Source organism: Kogia breviceps, chromosome 15 (assembly GCF_026419965.1).
Source record: "Kogia breviceps isolate mKogBre1 chromosome 15, mKogBre1 haplotype 1, whole genome shotgun sequence".
Classification (NCBI taxonomy): domain Eukaryota; kingdom Metazoa; phylum Chordata; class Mammalia; order Artiodactyla; family Physeteridae; genus Kogia; species Kogia breviceps.
In genome coordinates, this window is record NC_081324.1 from 20,181,215 (window position 1) to 20,204,309 (window position 23,095).

General features: G+C 35.1%; 1 protein-coding gene across 3 annotated transcripts in view; it reads right to left on the reverse strand.

Annotated features, from left to right (window-relative positions):
* The window catches only part of DCC (DCC netrin 1 receptor), a 1,166,577-nt gene that overhangs the window by 196,785 nt on the left and 946,697 nt on the right, over positions 1-23,095 (reverse strand). For all 3 annotated transcript variants that reach the window (XM_067014926.1, XM_067014925.1, XM_067014924.1), the window contains one exon: positions 17,345-17,539. In XM_067014926.1, the coding sequence (XP_066871027.1) occupies positions 17,345-17,539 (195 nt within the window). The remainder of the gene's footprint in view (positions 1-17,344; positions 17,540-23,095) is intronic.

The window sequence follows — 23,095 nt, forward strand, 5'->3', positions numbered from 1 at the left end:
AGGGGACATGGGTTCAATTCCCAGTCCGGGAAGACCCCACATGCCACAGAGCAACTAAGCCCATGTGCCATACCTACTGAGCCTGCGCTCTAGAGCCCGTGAGCCACAACTACTGAGCCCATGTGCTACAACTACTGAAGCCTGCACTCTGCAACAAGAGAAGCCACCACAATGAGAAGCCGTGCACCACAATGAGGAGTAGCCCTTGCTCGATACAACTAGAGAAAGCCTGTGCACAGCAATGAAAACCCAATGCAGCCAAAAACAAATTAAAAAAAAAAAAAAAGAATGGTGAATCCTTTCCAGAAGGTTTTCAATTTACTTTGCCCTAGTGCATCAGAGGAATCACCATCTATATCTTTATGAAATATATTTCTTAAATAATAAGACTTGAAAGTTGAAATTACTCTTTGATCCATGGGATGCAGAATGGATATTGTGTTTGCAGGCATGAAAACAACATTAATCTCATTGTACATCTCCATCAGAGTTCTTGAGTGACCAGGTGCATTGACAATGAGCAGTAATATTTTGAAAGAAATCCTTTTTTTTTTTTTTCTGTGAGCAGCAGGTCTCAAAAGTAGGGTTAAAACATTCAGTAAACCATGTTGTACATAGATTTGCTGTCATCCAGGCTTTGTTGTTTCATTTACATAGCACAAGTAGAATAGATTTAGTATAATTCTTAAGTCTCTAGGATTTTCAGAATGGTAAATAAACATTGGCTTCAATTTCAAGTCACCACTGCATTAGCCTCTAACAAGCCAGTCAGCCTGTCCTCAAAGCTTTGAAGCCAGGCATTAACTTCTCCTCTGTAGCTATGAAAATTCTAGATGGCATCTCATTGAAAATCTGTTGTTTAGTGTAACCGCCCTCATTAATGATCTTAGCTAGATCTTCTGGATAACTTGCTGCAGCTTCTACATCAGCACTTGCTGCTTCACCTTGTACTTTGATGTTATAGAGATGGCTTCTTTCCTTAAACCTCATGAACCAACCTCTGCCAGACTCTAACTCTTCTTCTGTAGCTTCCCCACCTCTCTCAGCCTTCACAGAATTGAAGATCTCTGAATCAGGCTTTGGCTTAAGGGAATGTTGTGGCTGGTTCATCTTCTATCTAGGCAACTAAAACTTTCTCCCTATCGGCAATAAGGCTATTTTGATCCTTATCTATCATTTTATCACTGGAGAGGCAATTTAAATTTTCTTCAAGAACTTTTTCTTTTCACTCACAACTTGGCTAACTGTTCAGCTCAATAGGCCTAGCTTTTAACCTGTCTGGACTTTCGACATTGCCTTCCTCACTAAGCTTCCTCATTTCTAGCTTTTGATTTAAAATAAGAGATGTGTGACTCTTCCTTTCACTTGAACACTTAGAGACAACACAATGACAACATATTGGAGGGTTATTAACTGGCCTAATTTCAATGCTGTTGTGTTGTGGGGAACAGGGAGGCCCAAGGAGAGGGAAACAGGGAAGGGCCAGTCAGCAGAGCAGTCAGAACACATAAAATATTCATTCATTAAGTTTGCTGTCTTATACGATCACAGTTTGTGGCCCCCCAAAACAATGACACTAATACATCAAAGATCACTGATCACCATAACACATATAATAATCATGAAAAATTTTTAAATGTTGTGAGCATTACCAAAACATGACACAGAGACACAAAGTGAATAAACGCTGTTGGAAAAATGGCACCCATAGGCCTACTCGATGCAGGGTTTCCGCAAAACTTCAACTTGTAAGAAGTGCAACGTCTACAAAGCACAGAAAATGAAGCACAATGAAACGAGGTATGCCTGTATACAAATTTGGTGTCTGAAGTTTAGAAATTTATTCTCTCACAATTCTGAAGCCTAGAAGTCTGAAAACACGGTGTCAGCTGGGCCACACTGCCCCTAGGCTTTAAGGGAGAACCTTTCCTTGTCTTTTGTAGCTCCTGGTGGCTGCCAGCATTCCTCCTGGCTGCATCACTCTAATCTCTGTCTCTGTCTTCCATAACCTTCAACTCCTCTCTGTTTTTCCTCTGTGTGTCTTTTATAAGGACAACTCCTTGGATTTAGGGCCCATCTAACAATCTGGGAAAATCTTATCTAGAGATTCTTAATTATATCTGCAAAACCCCTTTCCCCAAATTAGTCACATTCACAGGTTCTGGAGATTAGGAGGTGAACACATCTTTTGGGTGTCCCCATTCTAACTACTACACCTTATAAAGTGGCATATGGAAGAAATTAGTAATTTCTAAAATGTCACTTCTCTGCTAATTGTTAAGAACGCTATGTTGACATACACTTAGGTGCTTGTAGAAAAAAATGATCCCTTGGCTCATAATACTGTGACTTCTCAGAAATACTCTAGGCTACCAGCACAAATATTTAATTTCTACTAATGAGAGAAATGGCTCACAGATGATGTGTAAGGGGGTGAAAGTCTACCTTACTGTAGGTCTGCTATACTTCGTATTTATATAAATTAACATACAATGGAGCAGTATAGAAATGCAACCCAACTCGCTGTATTTTCTTTTAATGATTTACAACACAATCTGTTATTACTGAACTACATGGCCATTTTTTTCCTATTCTAATGAGACAGTAAAATGCTTAGTTTACAGAAAAGCCATTCCTATCGAGTGAGTAGAAACTGAGAAAACATGATATTTCCAAGTATGGTTAAAACGTTTTTCTAATTGAGACACAGATGTAGAGAACAAACGTATGGACACCAAGGTGGGAAAGTGGCAGGGGGTGGTGGTGGTGGTGTGCTGAATTGGGAGATTGGGACTGACATATATACACTAATATGTATAACATGGGATAACTAATAAGAACCTGCTGTATAAAAAAATAAATAAAATAAAATTCAAAAAAAACTCATGAAAAAAACATTTTTCTAAGATTTGGGCTGTGTATAACCAATGGTCCCTCCCAAATGACTGTGTTAATTAAATAAAATATGTAAGTAATTTACATATTGGATATTCTACCTGATTACTTGATTAACTGATATGTTTCAGGGTAGACAGTGCTAGACATAATAAACTGTATTCAACTACTGTCTTTAATTTGCTAATTTATCTGTACTTGTCTCATGACTAGTATAGGTCTTATTCACCACATTTGTACAATGGAATAGTACATACACCCACACCACCCACACCCACACATGGGGAACACCTGAAAAACAGAAATGTGCTGAGATGTACCATCTAATGAAATGTTTGCCACATTTTAAAGGCAAATTTTTAAAAATTCTTGACTAATAAATTTTATCTGAATCTTATCTGTCCCCCACACATCTCTCTCCCCTACCACCACTCTCAGGACAATTAAATGCCCAGGCACAGTCCAAAGAAAGAGCAATATTTATATCATCACCAGCCACTTGGATACAGGGAGGAAGACAGGATACAAAGTCTAGATGGCAGGATGGGTCAGGAGTCACTCAAATATGTACTGAGTCAGGACTCTTCAAAGTAATTAAGGGTATCAGAAGTTAGGCTCTGACTGTCTTTATCAGAATATCAGGAGCTTCACCTTGAGAAATTCTAGATATTGAACAAAGTATTTAAAGAGAACAAGCAAGGTGTAGGGCACAACTGCCCAGTGCTGGCTAGAATTAATTAAATAATAACTGTTAATCACTTTTCTTTTTCACGGCTCAGTTTTTAGAAAAGATGTGACATGGAGGAAAAGAACACTGACCAATAATTATGTTACACAGAGAGTGAAATAGTGACTGTCTCCCATGACTAAATTGCATAATAAAAAAGCCAAGTCTGGGATTCAAAGACCACCACAATGTAGTTTCAGCTATTTTTTTAACCCTGTATCTCAGTTCTCCTGGGACTTTTTTGAATACAGAATATTATTTTCTCATAATAATGGACATGTGACAATGAAAAGAAAGGCCTGGTGGTGGTTAAGCCATGTTGACGAGACAAATGATTTGCACATAAGTTCTCAGCATCTGAGATTCATTTAGTACCTCAACAAAATGACCGTTAAATATACAGCATAAACCCTTAGAAATATTTGGGAATAGGTGAATCCAAGAATGTTAAGAGTTTCAATTTTATTCCACTTCAAATTTACACTCAAGTTATCTCTATTCATTACTCCTGCTACTGCCTTAGAAGAACTTGCATTCATGGTTAAATTGCCCTATTCACTAGACCTTACACCTCCCTTGCTCTCCCTTGACTTCGAGTCTTGTACTTACTGTATCTTGTCTTCTCCCAGGAAAATGAATCCTATCTATCCTTATATCAAAATTCTCAAACAAAAATTTCTACCAAAATTCTTTTAACAACCTCATGTCTAAGTAACCTTCCAATCTACCAATGCAATTACTGTTCTTGTAGATACCTTTGACCTCATTTATTCTTTTCAAGAAATATTTTTATATTTATCAAATAAGATTCTGGGAGCCTAGAATATGTCAGAGAACATGCCTTATATTTCATAGTATCTTCCACTATTTTCAACATTGTGTCTCATGCTTAACAGTCACCCAATAAATAATTATACATAGTAAGTTTGGCAAGAAATGATAAACGATTTAGTCTTTTAACACACCATCTACCATAAAAACTAAAAAAAAAAAATTTAGCTTGCACTACCGAAAGGTCATCCATTTAGTGTTTTGACTAATATTAACTAAATGACAAGAACACTTGAAAATACAACTATAACTCAGATAATAATTCATTATGTTATACTGAATTCATCTACTAAATGAATCTGTAAAGTAAAGCACTGAAACCTACTAAAGTGAATGTCAAAGAGATTATGAAGTAGTAAGAAAACAAGAAGATACATTGTTCTTTGGATTCATTAGAGTTCATATTCCATCCACAAAATTTAGAGTATAGATACTAAGCAAATAGTATTGACAGGGAGAAATAATTCACAGCAAAGATAAGAGGTATATACAATCAAATCTGAGATAAACAATAGACATTCACATTTCCTAGAAACTCCGACTTAGAGCCCACTCATTACAAAAGTCAGAATAAAATTATATTATAAAATTGCTGATATTAACTTGAGAATAAACATGAATTCCTTGTGTAAATAACAAAATTACAAAATAATAATGACAAGCTTAGTTGACTTTCTCCTAGAATGGCTTGTACAGCATACAATATATAAATTTTCAATGATCTATTCTGATCCTCCAGTCTGAAACACAGCTGGAGTTTATGTTCCCTATTGCTTCTTTGTACATAAGACAGTTGTGGATAAAGAAGGGGTAAATCTACCTTTCCTTTGTTTTTCTTTACCATTAAATGACTTATTTCAATGGGATTTTGTGATCAGGCTTCTCAAACTTCACGTCAAAAATCATTCTCCATAATTCTTCTTACACTTTGCTTCAAAAAACACAAAGCAGAATTCTGTTAACAAACACCTATAATGTACTTCATTTCAAAATAATAAAATGTTTTCTCCATGGTGCTTATTCATTTTTTATTTGTGTATGTCAACTATTCTAAAGGTGGCTAAAGTGCATTGATTTATCTGATTTAAAATGTTTGCACGTCATAAACTCAAAACTTCTATATTCCATGCAAGAAGGGATTATTTTTGATTGGGGGGCAGTGACGCTGAGGTTAACATTATAATTTACACTGTATTCACTGAACTCAGAATGCACTCTGGGAGTCATAAACATTATTTCTCCACAGGCTAAGACCTATTTCTAAGAGCACTCAAGTTAAATTTATTCTCCAAAGATACAATATGACAGTTAGGAATCATTTTTAATGAGATTTGTGAAAGACGTAAGGAAACAGATACAATGCAGTTTGGCATCCTTGGTACTCTTGAAAAGATGAAAATTTTGGCATACTGAAATAATAATTGTTTACTAAAGGACTTCCAATTCTGATCAAGATGGATTAATAGAGACTAGATTTCCCCTTTTGCCTGGATCAACTTAAAAAAAAAACCAGATAAAATATATGAGACAACAGTTTTCATATTTTGGATATCAGGAAGATCAGGTCAGTGCTCTCTGTGAGAAGAGACACAAAGTGAGTCCATTGATTAGCCCAGCTTACTGCCTGGAGAAAGTTTCAAGGCTGCAGAAGAGGAAGGGGAAACTCAAAGTAAGCCCAGTGGTCTCCATGCATTGAAGACAAAGATTTGGAAGTCTGAGATGAACAAAGTAACTGGAGTTTGTGGGGAAGAGTACCAGAGAAGAGAGAAATGCAGAGAAGGAGAATTCTAGACATCTACAGAGGGTCTCTCTTAAATCTTCATCTAAGTACTTAGTGCATGCGTATGAGGAAATTTCCCAAGCCTGGGGAGAGAACCACCCAACAGTAGAAAAGAAAAACAAAAATCTTTGATGCTCACCCAGGGCTAAGAAAAACTGGATTTCCACAAGCCAGATGGACAATCACGTAATTCATAGGATTTTGAGTAGAGTATTCAGAAGGTATCGCCTCAGTTGTAAGGTAAATTGTCCCTTTGCTATTATGTGGTACTAGTGTTCTTGTACCATGTAATAGTTTAAAAGCAAGCCTCAAAAGAATCAAAGTTGTTCCAAGTAACTTAATTGCATCAAGAATATTTTAAAAAATATAAAAATCTCCAGCTTCCTACAAGATAAATGCAATGTGCAAAAAGCACACAAAAATTACCAAACATGCAGAAAGTAGGAAAATACATTCCATAATGAGGAGGAAAATTAATAAATAGAAACAGACTGAAGTAGTAGATGAAAACATGATTAAAGAGTTATTACACCTATACTCTCTATGTTGAAGAGGTAGAGGAAAGACTGAGCACATTAACTGAAATATGAAATATTTAAAAGACTCAAACCATCCTCTACAGATAAACACTGCCATGAGTAATAAAAATACACTGGATGGGATAAGATTAAGATCAGATCAGCCATTTCAGGAAAAAAACATAGTGGTTTTAAGGATATAGTTATAGAAACTATCCAAAATGAAACATACAGGGTAAAAAGAATGAAAAAAAAATGAACAAAGAATCAATGAGCTGTGATACAACCTAAAACACCATAACATATGTGTAATTGGAATCACCAATTAAGACTGCGAGAAAAAAAAAACTATTTGAAGAAATAGTTGCCAAAATTATTTTCAAATTCAATGAACCTGATAAACCCACTGATGCAAGAATCTCAAAAGACTCCAAGCAGAAGAAAGATAAATAAAACTACACAAAGACATAATATTAAAACTGTGTAAAATTAGTGGCAAAGAAAAAAATCTTCAAAGCAGCCATAAAAAAGACATATCATGTACAGAGGTACAAAGGTATGAATGACTGCAGTAGTTTTATTGGAAACAAGGCAATGCAGGACATAATGAAATAACATCATTAAAAATGCTGAAAGAAAAACACTGTTTACCTAGAATTCCACTTCCAGTGCAAATGTATTTAAAAAGCAAAGGCAAACTGAAAAACTTTTTAGATGTACAAAAATAAAAAATATAATCACCAGCATAATTCTATTACAAGAAATATTATGGAAGTGCTTCAGGAAGAAAAATACCAGTTGAAAATCCAGATTAACACAATTAAGATATAAAATACATATTTTTCTTATTTTTTTTAACCACTAAGGGATACCTCACTGTTTAAAGAAAAAGTAATAGCAATGTACTGTGAAGTGGTATAATATTTCTATAAGGTCAATAGAGATAAGTTAAAGATCCATACTATAAATTCTAAAGCAATCACTAAAAAAGTGAAATAGCTAAAGCTAATGAGTCCATAAAGGATATATGATAAATGATTAAAAATACTTAATTCCCCAAAATGGCAAGAAAGACATAAGACAACAAATGCAACAAATAAAACAAAAATAGCAAAATAGTAGCTATAAATCCAACCATATCAATATTTACATTAAATGTAAATGGTCCAAACACCTCAATTAAATGTCAGAGATTGTCATACTGGATAAGCAAACCAACAAAACAAGACCCAGCTATTGGGTTGGCCAAAAAGTTCATTTGGACTTTTCTGTAAGATGTTATGGAAAACCCCGAACAAACTTTTTGGCCAACCCAATATATTGCTGCCAACAAGAAACACACTTTGAAGACACAAACAGTTTGACAGTAAAATAGTAATGGAAAAATATGTATCTTGCTAACACAAAAACAAAAAATAGGCTGGAGCTGTTATATTAATAGACACAAAGTATATTTCAGAGCAAAGAATATTACCACTGATAAAGAGGTATAGCTCATAAATGATAAAGTGGTAACTTTATCAAAAGGATATAACAATCCTAAGTAACTGTGTGCCTGATAACAGAGCTTCAAATTACATGGGGCAGAAAATGATAAGGAAGAAATACTAATCTACAAGTATAAATGCTTAATCATACAATATATCCAGACATCTGTTTCTCTATCTTTTCACCCCAAGTCAGCCCTGAATCTGCCTCACAAGGTAACAACTCTCAGACCTACCTGATTAAATTCTGGGACTCATACCTGAATCTATAACTTGTGTTTGATCAGAAATTTTAGGACTGTGTCCTATCTCACTAGTTCATATTATTCAGCTGTTGAATTGAAGAGATTTAACTTTGCCAGAATACCTTGTTTTTCCCCTATAGGAACTGGAACTTCCCTGAAGTAATGTCTCCTAGTTCAAGTCCTGATCAGGCTCAAAACTGATGGCAGCCTCCTTCCTCCAAGCTAAAGTGATTGTTTTTTGCTGTTTATGACAATATTTATCTGAGTGTGTTAACATAACTCAACTTCATAAAAAAATTATCTTAAACTTTTCCTGTTTATTTTAGTTCTTTTGCTGTTTTTCCTCATTTAAAAAACTGGGATGATACCTGACACTAAAATAATGGAGAAGATGAAGGAATAGACTGGTATTTGTAAAGTCCTTGGAAGAAATGCAGAGTAGTTGTCTGTAAACACTAGATGACATTATATACAATATATATAATATGTAATTTTATATATACATATTATTTTTACTCCATTGAGAAGATATTTCCTTCTCTTGTTCCATAATAGTATTCATCTATTGTAATAGATTCCAAATAGTCTTAGAAAACGCACTGGGTATAAGACAATGTATCTGCTTTGGATTTCAGGGAGTAAAAAGTGAGAAAAGAGTTACAAATAGAATGGTAAGTATTATTAATGAATCACCCTGAGGCTGGCCTTAAACACTGAAGAATGCCTGTAGGTTTAGAAGATGCTAACCTCAAAAAAAAAATCATAAAAAAATCAAATTCATTCTTCCTGATACATTCAGAGTAATGATCTCATAAAATGACCTTTTCTCTTCTGTCCTCACCCCTCTCTGGGCAACCAGTTGCTCATGCTGAATGAATCAAACTCTCCCACTCAAGATCTTCTAATCAGCATTCTATTATAGCTAAAACCAGGAGTTTACATTTTTGTCTTTCACACTGAATTGAATGTCACTGTGTCATTTAGATTTTTGTTTCATATTAATTTTAGTAAATGAGTATGCTTTATAAAATTTCATGCATTTGATGAGTTATCTGAGTTTAAAATCCTGGAATCTTCAACTATTTAAAAAATTGTGTATGAAATAATAGTCTACTTTTAGGTATAGAACACTATAACTTTCAAGGTAATAAAAACACAATTCAAAGCCTATGGAACTACATTATCTATATTTGCTAAACTATATGTACAAAACTATAATAAGAACAATGCCTTACTTATGTATGCATAAAAGTTTTTAACTTTGCAAATGGCTATAATTTTATTACCTCAATTGAATCTCATAAAAAGCTTGTAAGGTAGCATACTTTACTACTATACAGATGAGAAAACTGAGGTTTAGAGGGTCCCACAGTATGAGAATAAAAAGGTTACTGTGCCACATATAACCAATAATTCATTGTTAGAGATAGAACTTAAACCTTCATTTGATATCACTGGATTATGAACAAATTTAATCACAAATGGAACCCATTTTCTTAATTAAAAAAATTACTAAACAGTCCCAAGCAAAATATTTTCAGTTAGTGTTATAAAAAAGTATTTTTGATAATATTTAGACAATGAATTTACCTAAAAAAACTAAATCTTTTAATTAAGGCAAAACTTTAATATTTTTGCAATGATCATGATGCAAAATTTAGTATTTATGTCTCTTACAAAGACCAACTTCTCTACCTGTGTTAACTCTTTTCAATGTCTGCTAACTCTTTACACCATATAATAGGGAATAAAAGGTACTCTTATTCTGCATTTTCACTGAAATACTATAAGGCTGGAGTTCAAATGACGTTTCTAAGATTAAACATTATGGCAGAGACAAAAGTATGCATCTGAACCCACATTCAGAATTATATTCAATTCCATCTTTATTTACTTTTTAGCATTCTTAGACTATATTTGTTAACACAAATAAGTGAAGTAGTGCCAAATATAATTCAGATGATAAATACACTTCCTAGAAACCGAGTTTATTTTTATCAAGAGTGTTCACCATAGCACCTGTCCAAAAATATTTAAAAAGGGACTATGAGTTTCCAGTTCTGCTATGATAGTATGAGCACCCTTTAGCTCAACCATCCCACTGCTAACAACTATAAACTCTAAACAAAATACAAAAAAACAAAAAGAGGGAAAAACCTAAAAACCCAAACAGCATAATACCTGAGGGTGATATAAAAGTAAGCAGACTGTAAAATTAAGTAAGAACTTGGACAAGTCATGAAAGAGAAAACAGGCAAATAAAACAAAAACAAAAAAAGAGAGAACAAACAGAAAAGACAAATAAAATGATTGACCTAAATTCAACCATTCATATAATTACATTAAATTTTAATGGTCTAAAAACTCCAGTTAAAAGGCAGAAATTTTCAGAGTTCATAAAATACCAACACCCAAATATATACTACCTACAAGAGAAAGACAAACGTTAAATACAAGACACAGATTGAAAGTAATGTATTGAAAAAGATATACCATGTGAATTGTTAAGTAAAGGAAGGCTAGAGTTGCTATATTAATAACAGATAAAATTATCTTGAAGACAAAGAATGTTATCAGAAATAAAGAGAGACATTTATAACACTAAATGAGGTGATTTACCAAGAAGACATAACAATTATAAATCTATACGGGCTTAATAATAGACTCTCAAAATAAATGAAGCAAAAAATTTGACAGAATTAAAGGGAGAAATAGATGATTCCATGTTTATAAAAGGTGATTTTGATACTCAGTCTTAGCAATTCACAAACTATTGATCAAAAATTTTAGTAAAGGCATGGATGATCTGAAAAACACTATCAAAGACCTTGATCTAACTGACATTTACAGAGCTCTATATCTAATAACTTCAGAATATTCACGATTTTCAAGTTCACATAGCACATTCAACAAAATTAACAGTATGTTGGTCCCTAAAACAAATCTCAAACATTAAAAAATAGTAAATTGGTGCAGCCACTATGGAGAACAGTATGGAGTTTCCTTAAAAAACTAAAAATAGAATTACCATGTGATCCTGCAATCCCACTCCTGGGCATATATCCAGAAAAGAGAGAAACTCTAATTTGGAAAGACACATGCACCACAATGTTCATAGCAGCTCTATTTACAATAGCCAAGACGTGGAAGCAACCTAAGTGCCCACTGACAGATGAATGGATAAAGAAGAGGTGGTATATATACACAATGGAATATTACTCAGACATAAACAAGAATGAAATAATGCCATTTGCAGCAATATGGATGGAACTAGCGATTAACATATAACTGAACTAAGTTAAACAAAGACAAATATCATAACACTTACATCTGAAATCTAAAAAAATGATATAAATGAACTTATTTACAAAACAGAAATAGACACACAGACACAGAAAACAAATTTATGGTTACCAAAGGAAATTGCAGGGAGGGGGGAGATAAATTAGGAGTTTGGGATTAACATATACACATTACTATATATAAAGTAAATAAACAACAAGGACCTACTGTATAGCACAGGGATATTCAATATCTAGTAATAACCTATAATGGAAAAGAATCTGAAAAAGAATATATATATATATATATATATATATATATATATATATATATGGATAACTGAATCACTTTGCTCTATACCTGACACTAACACATTTTAAATTGCCTATACTTCAATAAAAAATGGTTAAAAATTAAATGTAAAAAATAGTGATATCAGAGTATATTTTCTATCATGATAAAAAAATTAAAAATCAATAATAATAACTAGGCAAACCCAAGATTGTAAAATTAAGCAACACAATAAGTCATAGGGCAAAAAGAAATCAAGGAAAAATTAGAAAATATTTTAAACTAAATGATAATGAATATCCAACATATAAAAATTTGTGGAATGCAAGGAAAGTGCTGCTTAGGGAAACACTGATAGCTTAATGCCTACATTATGGGGTTCTACCTTAAGAAATTACAAATAGAAGTGCAAATTATGACTTAAATAAGTATAAGAAAGAAAATAGTTAAGAGCAAATATGAAAGAAAAAAGATAGATAGTAGAAACAATCATTAATGTTAAAAGCTCTTTCTTTGACAAGATCAACAAAATTGGTAAACCCCTACCTAGACTGATTACAAAAAAAAAAAGAGAACATAAATCATTAATATCAGAAATGTAAAAGCAGTTATCACCACAGATAACCACAAACAGTAAGAGAATATCATAAACAAACAACTCTATGCCAACAAATGTGACAAAATAAAAGACAGATTTCATGAAAAAATTAACTTGCCAATATCAATACAAGAAAAAATTAAAAATATGAAAATACCTGTATATGTTAAAGAAATTTAATTCATTTCAAAAGTCTTCCTGAACAGAAATCTCAGATACAGATGGTTTTGTTAGTGAATTCTATTAAATACTCAAGAAATAAAAAATATCAATTTTACACAAACTTTTTCAGTTATAGAAAAAGCAAATTGCTCAAATAATTTTATGAGGCTGGTATAAGCTTAGTTTTAAAAGAGAACTGTAAAAAGTCATTAAATGAATAGAAATTCATTGACAAATGTACCTATGAATATAGACAAAAAAATCCTTAATAACTATTAACCAATTAAATCCTGCAATATAAGAATGGGTATTTACCCTTCAAAAATCAACAAATAGGGCTTCCCTGGTGGCACAGTGGTTGAGAATCCACCTGCCGATGCAGGGGACACGGGTTCGAGCCCCAGTCCGGGAAGATCCCACATGCTGCGGAGTGGCTGGGCCCGTGAGCCATGGCCGCCGCTGAGCCTGTGCGTCCGGAGCCTGTGCTCCGCAACGGGAGAGGCCACAACAGTGAGAGGCCCGCATAACACACACACACACACAAAAAAAAAAACCAATCAATATAATTAATGATATTTTAAAAAATGAAAGGACGGAAAATATATGACTATTTCATGAGACAGAAAATTATTTCACAAAAATTCAACAAATAAGCATGATAACATTCCCATAAAACTAGGAATAGTAGAAAATTACCTCAATGTGATAACAGACATCTATGAAGAACCTACAACTAGTTAACATCCTTGCTGGGCTGTACCCCGCAGGCCTACAATCCCTGCATCTGCATAGCCTCAAGACCGAAGAAAGAGCCCAGAGTCAGCAACAGAGACATCAATGAACAAGGGAGCTTACACTTCTGAAGCAAGGTCCTGAAGTGACAGCCACCCATGTTCGGGCAGATGGCAGGCAGGACATGGCGGCAGTCTTCGCTCCCGGGAGTGAAGGGGAGATTACCAGTTATAGGGGAATTGACCTCAGGTGAGCTCATTAGCTACCAGGGAAACCAGTAGAGGGGCACGCCTCTCACGGCTCCTTTGATAAGAACAATCACCAGCTGGGGCCTGGGGCAAGTGCGTAGGAAGGTCAGTCTTGGGTTTAGGGTTTAGGCGAAACAGGCACTGGTAGGGCTGGGGATGGACAGAGAGCAAGAGAACAGCCATCTTGAGTGGCCTGACTATACAGTCCTATTTTATGTTTCCCCTAAAAGATGCCTGCTTTCACTATTTCTATTCAACATTTTACTGAAGATCTTCATCTTTGCAAGAAAGAAAGAGATAAAAGGCAGGAAGATCAGAAAATAAGTATAAAATTGTTCCCATTTTCATATGATATGCTCATTTAAATGGAAAATCTCAGCGCACCTATAAAAATACTAGTAGATGGGCTTCCCTGGTGGCGCAGTGGTTGAGAGTCTGCCTGCCGATGCAGGGGACGTGGGTTCGTGCCCCGGTCCGGGAGGATCCCACATGCCGCGGAGCGACTGGGCCCGTGAGCCATGGCCGCTGAGCCTGTGCTCCGCAACGGGAGAGGCCGCAACAGTGAGAGGCCCGCGTACCGCAAAAAAAAAAAAAACGTAGCAGAAACAAATAGTTGAATTTAACAGGTCTTAGGATACCAAGGTTAATGTTAAAAAAATCAGTTTGTTTGCCGCAAACATCTGGAAAATAAATTTAAAGAATAATTCATATATATATATATATGTTTTAGGACTTAATCTAACAAAAATATTCAAAAACTCAAGACCTCTACCTTGAAAACTAAAAAATATTGCTGAGAGAAATTAAACAAGAAATTCAAAAATACACAGTATATTGTTTGTGAATTAACTCAATAAAGCTCTGTTCAAAACTCAACAAATTGTACACTTTATATATGTACAGTTCGTTATCTATAAAAATAGCTCCACAAAGATAAAAAGATAAAGTGATTGATGGAGAGATTGATCAATAGACTGGTAGACAGTAAATATTGTTTTTTTTTTTAAAAGGGACCTGATTTCAAATTGATTTTGCTAAACATTGCTAGAAGTCAGATATTGTGGATCTATACCATGTGTATACACCAAACTTGGCATTTGGACTTTTGAATAAAAAGGAGGAAGATTTCAAAAGATTAATTATAAACATCTAATAGCACAAACATTGGTTAATGAAACTCTATGCCTGCACTAGGTAAGCTTTGTTTTGTTTTGTTTTAAATCAGGCAATATTTGATACTGTTCAAAATGGTGCTGTATTTCTAGTCCTGATGCAGGTCACAGTGCCTGGTGTCTAAATAGTGAGTTACTATGCCTGACAAACAAAATGCTATTCGGAACTTCTCATCTCTCACCAAAGAAAAGAGGAGGTTTATTGGTCAGTTACAAACCACGTAGCTTTTTATAGTCTAAAATACAAATCGTGATACTTGAAGTTATGGCTGACCCTATGCTTAAAAGTATTACAACTTTCCTTAATTCATTTTTAATTCTATAACTGTCATACTGTTCTTAAATTATATCATTCCCTTTTGTCTATTATATATAAAACATCTAGATTAATAGCTTTAAAACTGTACTTGAAATACGTTTTCAAAAAGATACTATAAAAACTGATACGCTTATTTTAATGTTCAGTAGAACAAATGAAATATTGATGTTTTCTTTGTAGAGTTCAAATGTGAACTTGATTAAATCCTTTATCTTTATAAAAATTAGAACTTAAGACATGTTTAACATACATTTGGCCAATCAGTGGAAATTCATGTTGAAAAAATACTGGTTTATTTGCATAACCATGGGGATACTGGAAAAATAATAAAACACTATTTTATATTTTATGTTAAGACATGGTACTATTTTAAAAGAGTTTCAGTAGAATTTAAATACTTATGTACATATACATGTGTGCACTTAGTGGGAGAGTGGGTGGGTGTCTTTCCAGATAAAGTGCATACTCATGATTATCTATCATTGAGACAGGGTCCTAGCCCATTTTACCTTTATCAGTGTTCCCAGCTCTTTAAAATGTACCTTACGATGGGAAATTTCTTTTTTAAGCATTTGGAAAGATTTGCCACGGTATTGATCTCCCAAATGCCTCAACTTTACTAGACTTGGAAACTCATTGTAGAGTGTCTTTGTAATAAAGAGCATCATTATCAAAAGCACATGGTGAAACAATGCAGTTTTCCTTCATGACTTCATTCTGAGTTTGCATCACAACCTCATTGCCGGAGAGCCTGTGTAGTGCCACGGGAATCTCTCTCTTTGGTGTGTGGCATCAAGATGAACTGTCAGAGATGGTGTAGTATACTGAATAATGGATAGATGAGAGTTCCCTGACATAAGTTTGATGGCCATAAAATATGAATTTTGTGATTGCCTCTGCATTCAAACTCAGGGACTGACTGAGAGAACATTATTTCCAAATGCCAAGCTAACTAAAATTGTGGAGATTTGCAGAAGGTGCTTCTCTTATTAGTGTTTGAAGCAATTATAGAGAGAATGGGTCAGTGCGGATTTTCCTCTTGCACTGACAAAACCTTTTCTTGCTACTGCATTTTAGTTATTCAAATTCAAATCAGGCTTCTCATCATAAAGGCTCTGTTTCTGAGAGATACTGCAAATAAGCAGCAGTTCAATCAGGTTGCCTTTTCACTGAGAAGGTCACTGTACTTCATTGCAAATAATATCATGTTAAATCAACAGGTAGAATCAACTTGCTTTTTGCATTATGACAATTGATTAACTTATTAGCACCCTATATATGACATATTCATTTTATTTTCCTCTGCTAATGATATAATCTCTTATTGCACTATGGAAAATCCAATGTAAAATGAATATGAAAATTTTGTACATGTTAACCCTCTCTGAATAAACAAAGTTTCAATGAATTCAGAAACATCACAATAGAAGTATTGTATTCAGTAAAAGGAGGTTAAATACTGTAAGAGAAGTTGGATTGGGAGGGATCAGGAATATATGTAGAGAAGAGTTTGACTGCTCCAAGTTACTGTCTTGGGTGAAAATTCCTTTGTAAAAATCTTGTTGTTCTACAGTCATAATGAGATATCCATCAAGCTTCATCTATAAATACTAAGGGAAAAGAAAAAGGTAATGTGACTAGATAATTCAAGGTTAAAGAAAAATTGACAGAATATCTTTCTAGGGAGAGAAAAAAATTTGCTGACTTTCTGTAAGAATTATTAAGATTAGAAGTTTCCACTGATAGAGGAAAAAGAAAAATGTTCCAATGCACTTTTTCTATCCTTATGACACATAGGCAGGGTACATACCAGGACACACACTACTGTGTATCTGTCTAGATAAAATTCCCCAATTCAAAATCCAGACAGGGAAAATGTATGTGTGTATATAGGAGGGTGGGTGAGTAGATTGATAGAAGATAGAAAAAGAGAGAGTTATGAATTAATATATGTTACAAATTGAAATCAACTTCCAAAGAACAATTTTCCAAGAAAGAAAATAATTTAAAATAAGTCATTTATTTTCCTTAAGAGAAGAAAAATCACAGCTACTCACCTAACCTCTCAATGGAATAATATCGCTGTTTACTGTCGACACGTACTGTCTCGGCATAAGGGCTCCCAACGCCATAACCGATGATGTAACCTCGCACCACAATATTTGGGTTCAAGGGAGGAGTCCAACTCATAATGATGCAGTTGGTCTGGGGCCTCACATGAAGAGAACTTGGCTGGTCAGGGACTTGAGACTCTAGAATTCAAAAGGAGGACAACACCATGTTTCATAATAGAACACAGAGCATGGTAAAACGTCCCATTTAAACAAGACAATATCATGTTCCACAGACCCTCAAATGACGCACCACTTATTGCCCAAGTTCCTCCTTGTATTAGTTTATGATATGATTTCTATGTTTGATTTGACTTTCTCAGGATTTCTTGAACGCAAGAGGATACTGAATTCCCTCCAGAGGCACTGTAGCATCATACATCTTTTCTCCTAACAGACTTTTTTCCTTGGAATTCTTTTTTTTCTCATATATTTCTTCTTAGGTATCCTTAATAAGAAGTTAAATCAACAGAGATGTAAGAATAATAGAAAGGGAAATGAAATATCAAAAACCGTCTTGCCCAAGGATTATTTACTCTGATCTAACTAGAGAAGAAAATGAATGTAGCAGTCCTTTCTTAAGAAATTGCCAGGATAAAAAATTTAGGGCCATAATTTGTTCAGCCTGAATAGGATGGTACTTGACCCATGGTTTATTGCATCTGTGAAAAGTGTATTTATTATTAAAGGAAAGGAGAGAGTGGCCCGGATTAAAGCCACACAGACTTCGGAGTGTGAAAATTGGCTTTAATACCAGGGTCTGTCATTTACTGGTTGTGTGTCCTCATCAAATTATTTATCTTCTCTGAGTTTACCTATTAATTAAACTGGCATTCCAAATACTGATTGACACAAAGCTTGCGCTCTGGAAGTAATCAAGAGAAGCATTCAAATTTTTAGTGGATTCTCACGAGATGTGAAATTTTAAAACCTTATTTATCCTCCCTAAGCCTCAGTTTCCTCATGTGCAGAGTGAGGATAAGGATAGTAATGGTCTCATTTGGTGGTGAGAAGACTTAATAAAATTATGCACCAAAACGCTCCACTTATGAGTAGCACCAACTGGCATCAGCTAACAGAAAGACAATGCACTCGCTACCCTGATATAATTTTTTTTAAAGAGACTGTGTGTTGAAAATTAATAAATTGGTCTTCTGATTTTTATCACCATTCTTCCCTATGATCCTATCTCTAAAGAAATGAGGTATTTTCTGGACACTGATCATAATTCTATTAATAAATATTAGTAGAGTGCCTACTAGGTTTGAGGTATAAGGCTAGGTACCCGTGACAATCACGTTACAGGAGAGAGTAAATATGACAGACCTAAAACCTGTACTCTTGTTGTTTATAGTTTAATGGAAAAGATAGAAAAGTAAAAAGGCAGTTACAATATACTGTGATATATATTTCGATAGGTTTCCTACAGGCACATGTAGCCTATTCTTTGAAAATCAAAGAAGTCTTCTAGGAAGAAATTTAAGAAAGAATATACCCATCTAAACTTTAATAGCCCGTTAAGTGCTTTGCACAGTTCTTGGCAATTGATAAGTACTCAAAAATATTAGTGATTTAAACTGTATTCAAACTATTTGTGTTCATTATCTCTTTAATACTGAAAATCTCTGAAGGTAACACGTGTCAAATTATGTAGGAGAGTTTGATGACTAAAGGTAATATTACATTTTATTTTTCTCCTTGATGTAATGACAGAAGATGACGCCATCTTCACCACCAAGTTTATCCATCTTCAACACGCACACTTCTAGCTTAAGTGGTATATGGAAGCATGTTTTTTATTGAAGCTTTTAAACTAGGTACCATACTAACAGCTTTTCAAAAGATGCTACATTCTAAAGGTGCTACGTCAACAACACTTTCTAAAGATGCTCTTTTTTTTCCCTTGAAGATACCCATTTGTGAACAAAAGGGACAAGCTATTGTTTGCCCTGAAGATGCCTGAAATATAATATGCAAAGGTGTAAAAAAATCATCTCAAAATGTATATATAAATCTTAACAACAGAACACAATGTTTGTAAAGAACTTCCTACTATAAACGCTATGTAAAAGTAATAAAAAGATGAAAGGGATGGATTAATACTTTTCAACCCTATTGCCATGGAGGCTCTCCAGTGTCCTTGAAATGTAATGGGCTCTCCAATGAATTCTGTTTGGCATATATGAAGTTTTTGCAATAATTATTGAAATAAGATAATCTGCCTAATCTTATTTTTAGAAAAGGAACTAAATGTGATTCAGATTTTCTGCATTTATGACTTTTTCAAAATAATATGAAAGTCTAATGATTTGAATGACAATATTCAACATCTTTTAGAATAAAAAGGAAAAAAAAATTCAGAATAACTATTTCTCCATTTTTCTGCAAACCACAGAATATCTCCCCTGCAAGTTAGTTAAATTAATAACCATAAAATTAACATCTATCGGAGCTTAAAGGGTACCATGGTAATGAGTGCACTAACTGATTCTTGAAGAAGAGGGGCTGTCAGTGCACAAGACTCATCTTTATTCTTCACTACATAAAAGGAGTTTCAATCCTAGATCCAAACCTCAAAATACTTTTTAACATGATAAAAAAAATAAGGGTGTTGATACATAAGAGTATATGCTGCCTCCTATCTAAACATTTAATGGGTTCTTACAAGCCAGTTAAGATCATTGGGCCAAGGACTTCCCTGGTGGCGCAGTGATTAAGAATCCACCTGCCAATACAGGGGACACGGATTCGAGCCCTGGTCCGGGAAGATCCCACATGCTGCGGAGCAACTAAGCCCATGTGCCACAACTACTGAGCCTGTGCTCTAGAGCCTGTGTGCCACAACTCCTGAGTCTGCACTCTAGAGCCTGCAAGCCACAATTACTGAGACTGCATGACACAACTACGGAAGCCCGTGTGCCTAGAGCCTGTGCTCTGCAACAAGAGAAGCCTGTGCACCACAATGAAGAGTAGCCCCCGCTCGCCAAAACTAGAGAAAGGCTGCGCCCAGCAAAGAAGACCCAATGCAGATAAAAATAAATTTAAAAAAAAAGAAAAAAGATCACTGGGCCAGACGGAATGGTGCCTGTCAAGTATCAGACTTAAGTCATTCAAAATATATGGGCTCATCATAAAGATAACTAACTGTGTTAGGAGGATGTTCATAATCTGGAATAGCCCATTTGTACCCACCTACTCACTTCTTAATATAAAGACAGAAACAACAATTTTCCTTTTATGCTACCTGCGTGAGTTTTGTCTAATACAGCTGACCTTACAGATTATGCAAGTGGTTACTACTGGCATGAACTATAAAACATTGATTTAGAAAATCCACTATGCAAGGTAAATGATGCAAGTACCCTTTGTTTGAAGGCCCAAACTGAAATTTGCTATTTAGAAGTACATGACGGATTTTATAAGTACCTCTAGGATAATGACTGCATATATAAAGCATAGAGAAGTAGTAAGGTAATTATTGAAATAACTTGAAAACAAAGAACATATCTTGCCTGAAACATCCAAATTAACAAGGCCGCAAATTTCTACCAGAGTCAAGATGACTAGGTTAACTGCCATTCCTGATTAGACTATGGAATTACGAATTCTGTCTTAGTTTAATTTGTTTCTAAAGAATATTTATTATTCTCTGAATGCTGATAGAGTTTCACTAATGAGTAGTGTTCACATATAGCACACTGGGAAAGTTACCAAACTAATCTCAGTAACATTTCAACAATGACTGTGCTTCTCCTATGTGTCAGTCATAGTTCTAGGTACTGGGAATCTAGTTTTGAGGGAGATAAGACCAAAAAAATTAAGAATAAACAAACAAGGAAATCATGCGATCTTGGTAAGCTAGGCTATAGGATATAACTGAATCACATACGTGACACATCAAGGAAGGTATCCCTGGAAGAGTCTAAGGTGAATGATCAGAAAGAGCCAGTCAAGTAAAGCTCAGGGTGGAAAGCTTTACAGACAGAAGGAATAACTACAGCAAAACCTCTAGAGCAAGAAGGAACTTAGTACTTGCAGAAACCAAAGAAGGTCATTGTGCTTGACCATAGACGAAAAAATGAAGAAGATAAAAAGGGAGGGGCTTCCCTGGTGGCGCAGTGGTTGAGAATCCGCCTGCCAATGCAGGGGACATGGGTTCGAGCCCCGGTCCGGGAAGATCCCACGTGCCGGCGGCTGGGCCCGTGAGCCGTGGCCGCTGAGCCTGCGCGTCCGCAGCCTGTGCTCTGCAACAGGAGAGGCCACAACAGAGAGAGGCCCGCGTAGCACAAAAAAAAAAAAAAAAAAAAAAAAGGGGAGTCACCCAGTGGGAATGTAAATTGGTGCAGCTGCTATGGAAAATAATATGGTGGTTCCTCAAAAAATTAAAAATAGAATTACCATATGATCTAGCAATTCCACTTGTGGGTATATTCTTGAAACAATTGAAAGCAGGTATTCAAACAGATATTTATATACCGTGTTCGTAGCAGCATTGTTCAAGATACTCAAAAGGTAGAAGCGACTCAAGTGTCCATCAACATATGAATGGATAAACAAACTGTGTTCTATACATATAATGGAATAATTTTCATCTTTCAAAAGGAAGGAAATTCTGACACATGCTACAGGAACCTTTAGGATGTTATGTAAAGTGAAATAAGTTAGTCACAGTAGGACAAAATTATATGATTCCATTTATATGAGATACTTAAAGCAGTCAAGTTAATGAAGACAAAGTAGAATGATGACTTCTGGGAGCTGGGAGGAGGCAGGAGGGAGGAGTTACCATTTAATGGGTATAGAGTCTCAGTTTTGCAAAATTAAAAGAGTTCTGGAGAAGGGTAGTAGTGATGGTTACTAAACAGTGTGACGGTACTTAATGCTACTGAACCGAACACTTAAAAATGGTTAAAATGGTAAATTTTGTGTAATGTGTATTTTAAAACAATTTTTAAAAAGTGAAAAAATTTTGGAGACCATAAAAACATGTTTGCACTTGTCTGCATGGCCACTGCGGAGATGCAGTGTACCTATTGGGGACTTTTGAGAGGTAGAGTCAACAGAGCTGTGTAACTGGCGTGGTAAGGAGGAGGATCAATGATAACTCACAGACCTTTGGCTTTTGGGCAACTGGTGGATGATGTACTGAGCTGAGGAAAAACAGGCACATTTTTTGGTCATGGGCAATCTGAGATGCCTGCTAGTCACATGTATAGATATTAGGGAACTAGGAGGGTACAGAGGTTTTGGAGAAAGGACATGGACAGATTTATAGATGTGGAAGCCACCAGCATATAGAAGGTATTTAACATAAATTTGTATGGATACAGACACAGTGTGAGCATGTTTGCAAACAAACAAAATACAAATAAGATGCTGTCAAGCAAGTAAGATCACCCAAAACTCCCTAAAGTGTTCCCATATCACATTGGAAGGCCAGGTTCTTTAGAATGCCTACAAGGTCAAGTGTGATCTACCCTTTGCCCCCTTAGCTCTCTGTCCTCATTTCCTACCACTTCCCCCCTTGCTCACCTCACCCCAGCCATCCACAGTGGACACTTACTTTTCCTCAAACATGACAGGCATGCTCTGGCCTCAGGGTATTTGCACTTGCTGTAGCCTCTGCCTGGGAAGCTCTGCCTCAGAGATACCTTCCTCCCTGACCTTCTTCAGGTTTAGTTATTTAATTTCCAATTT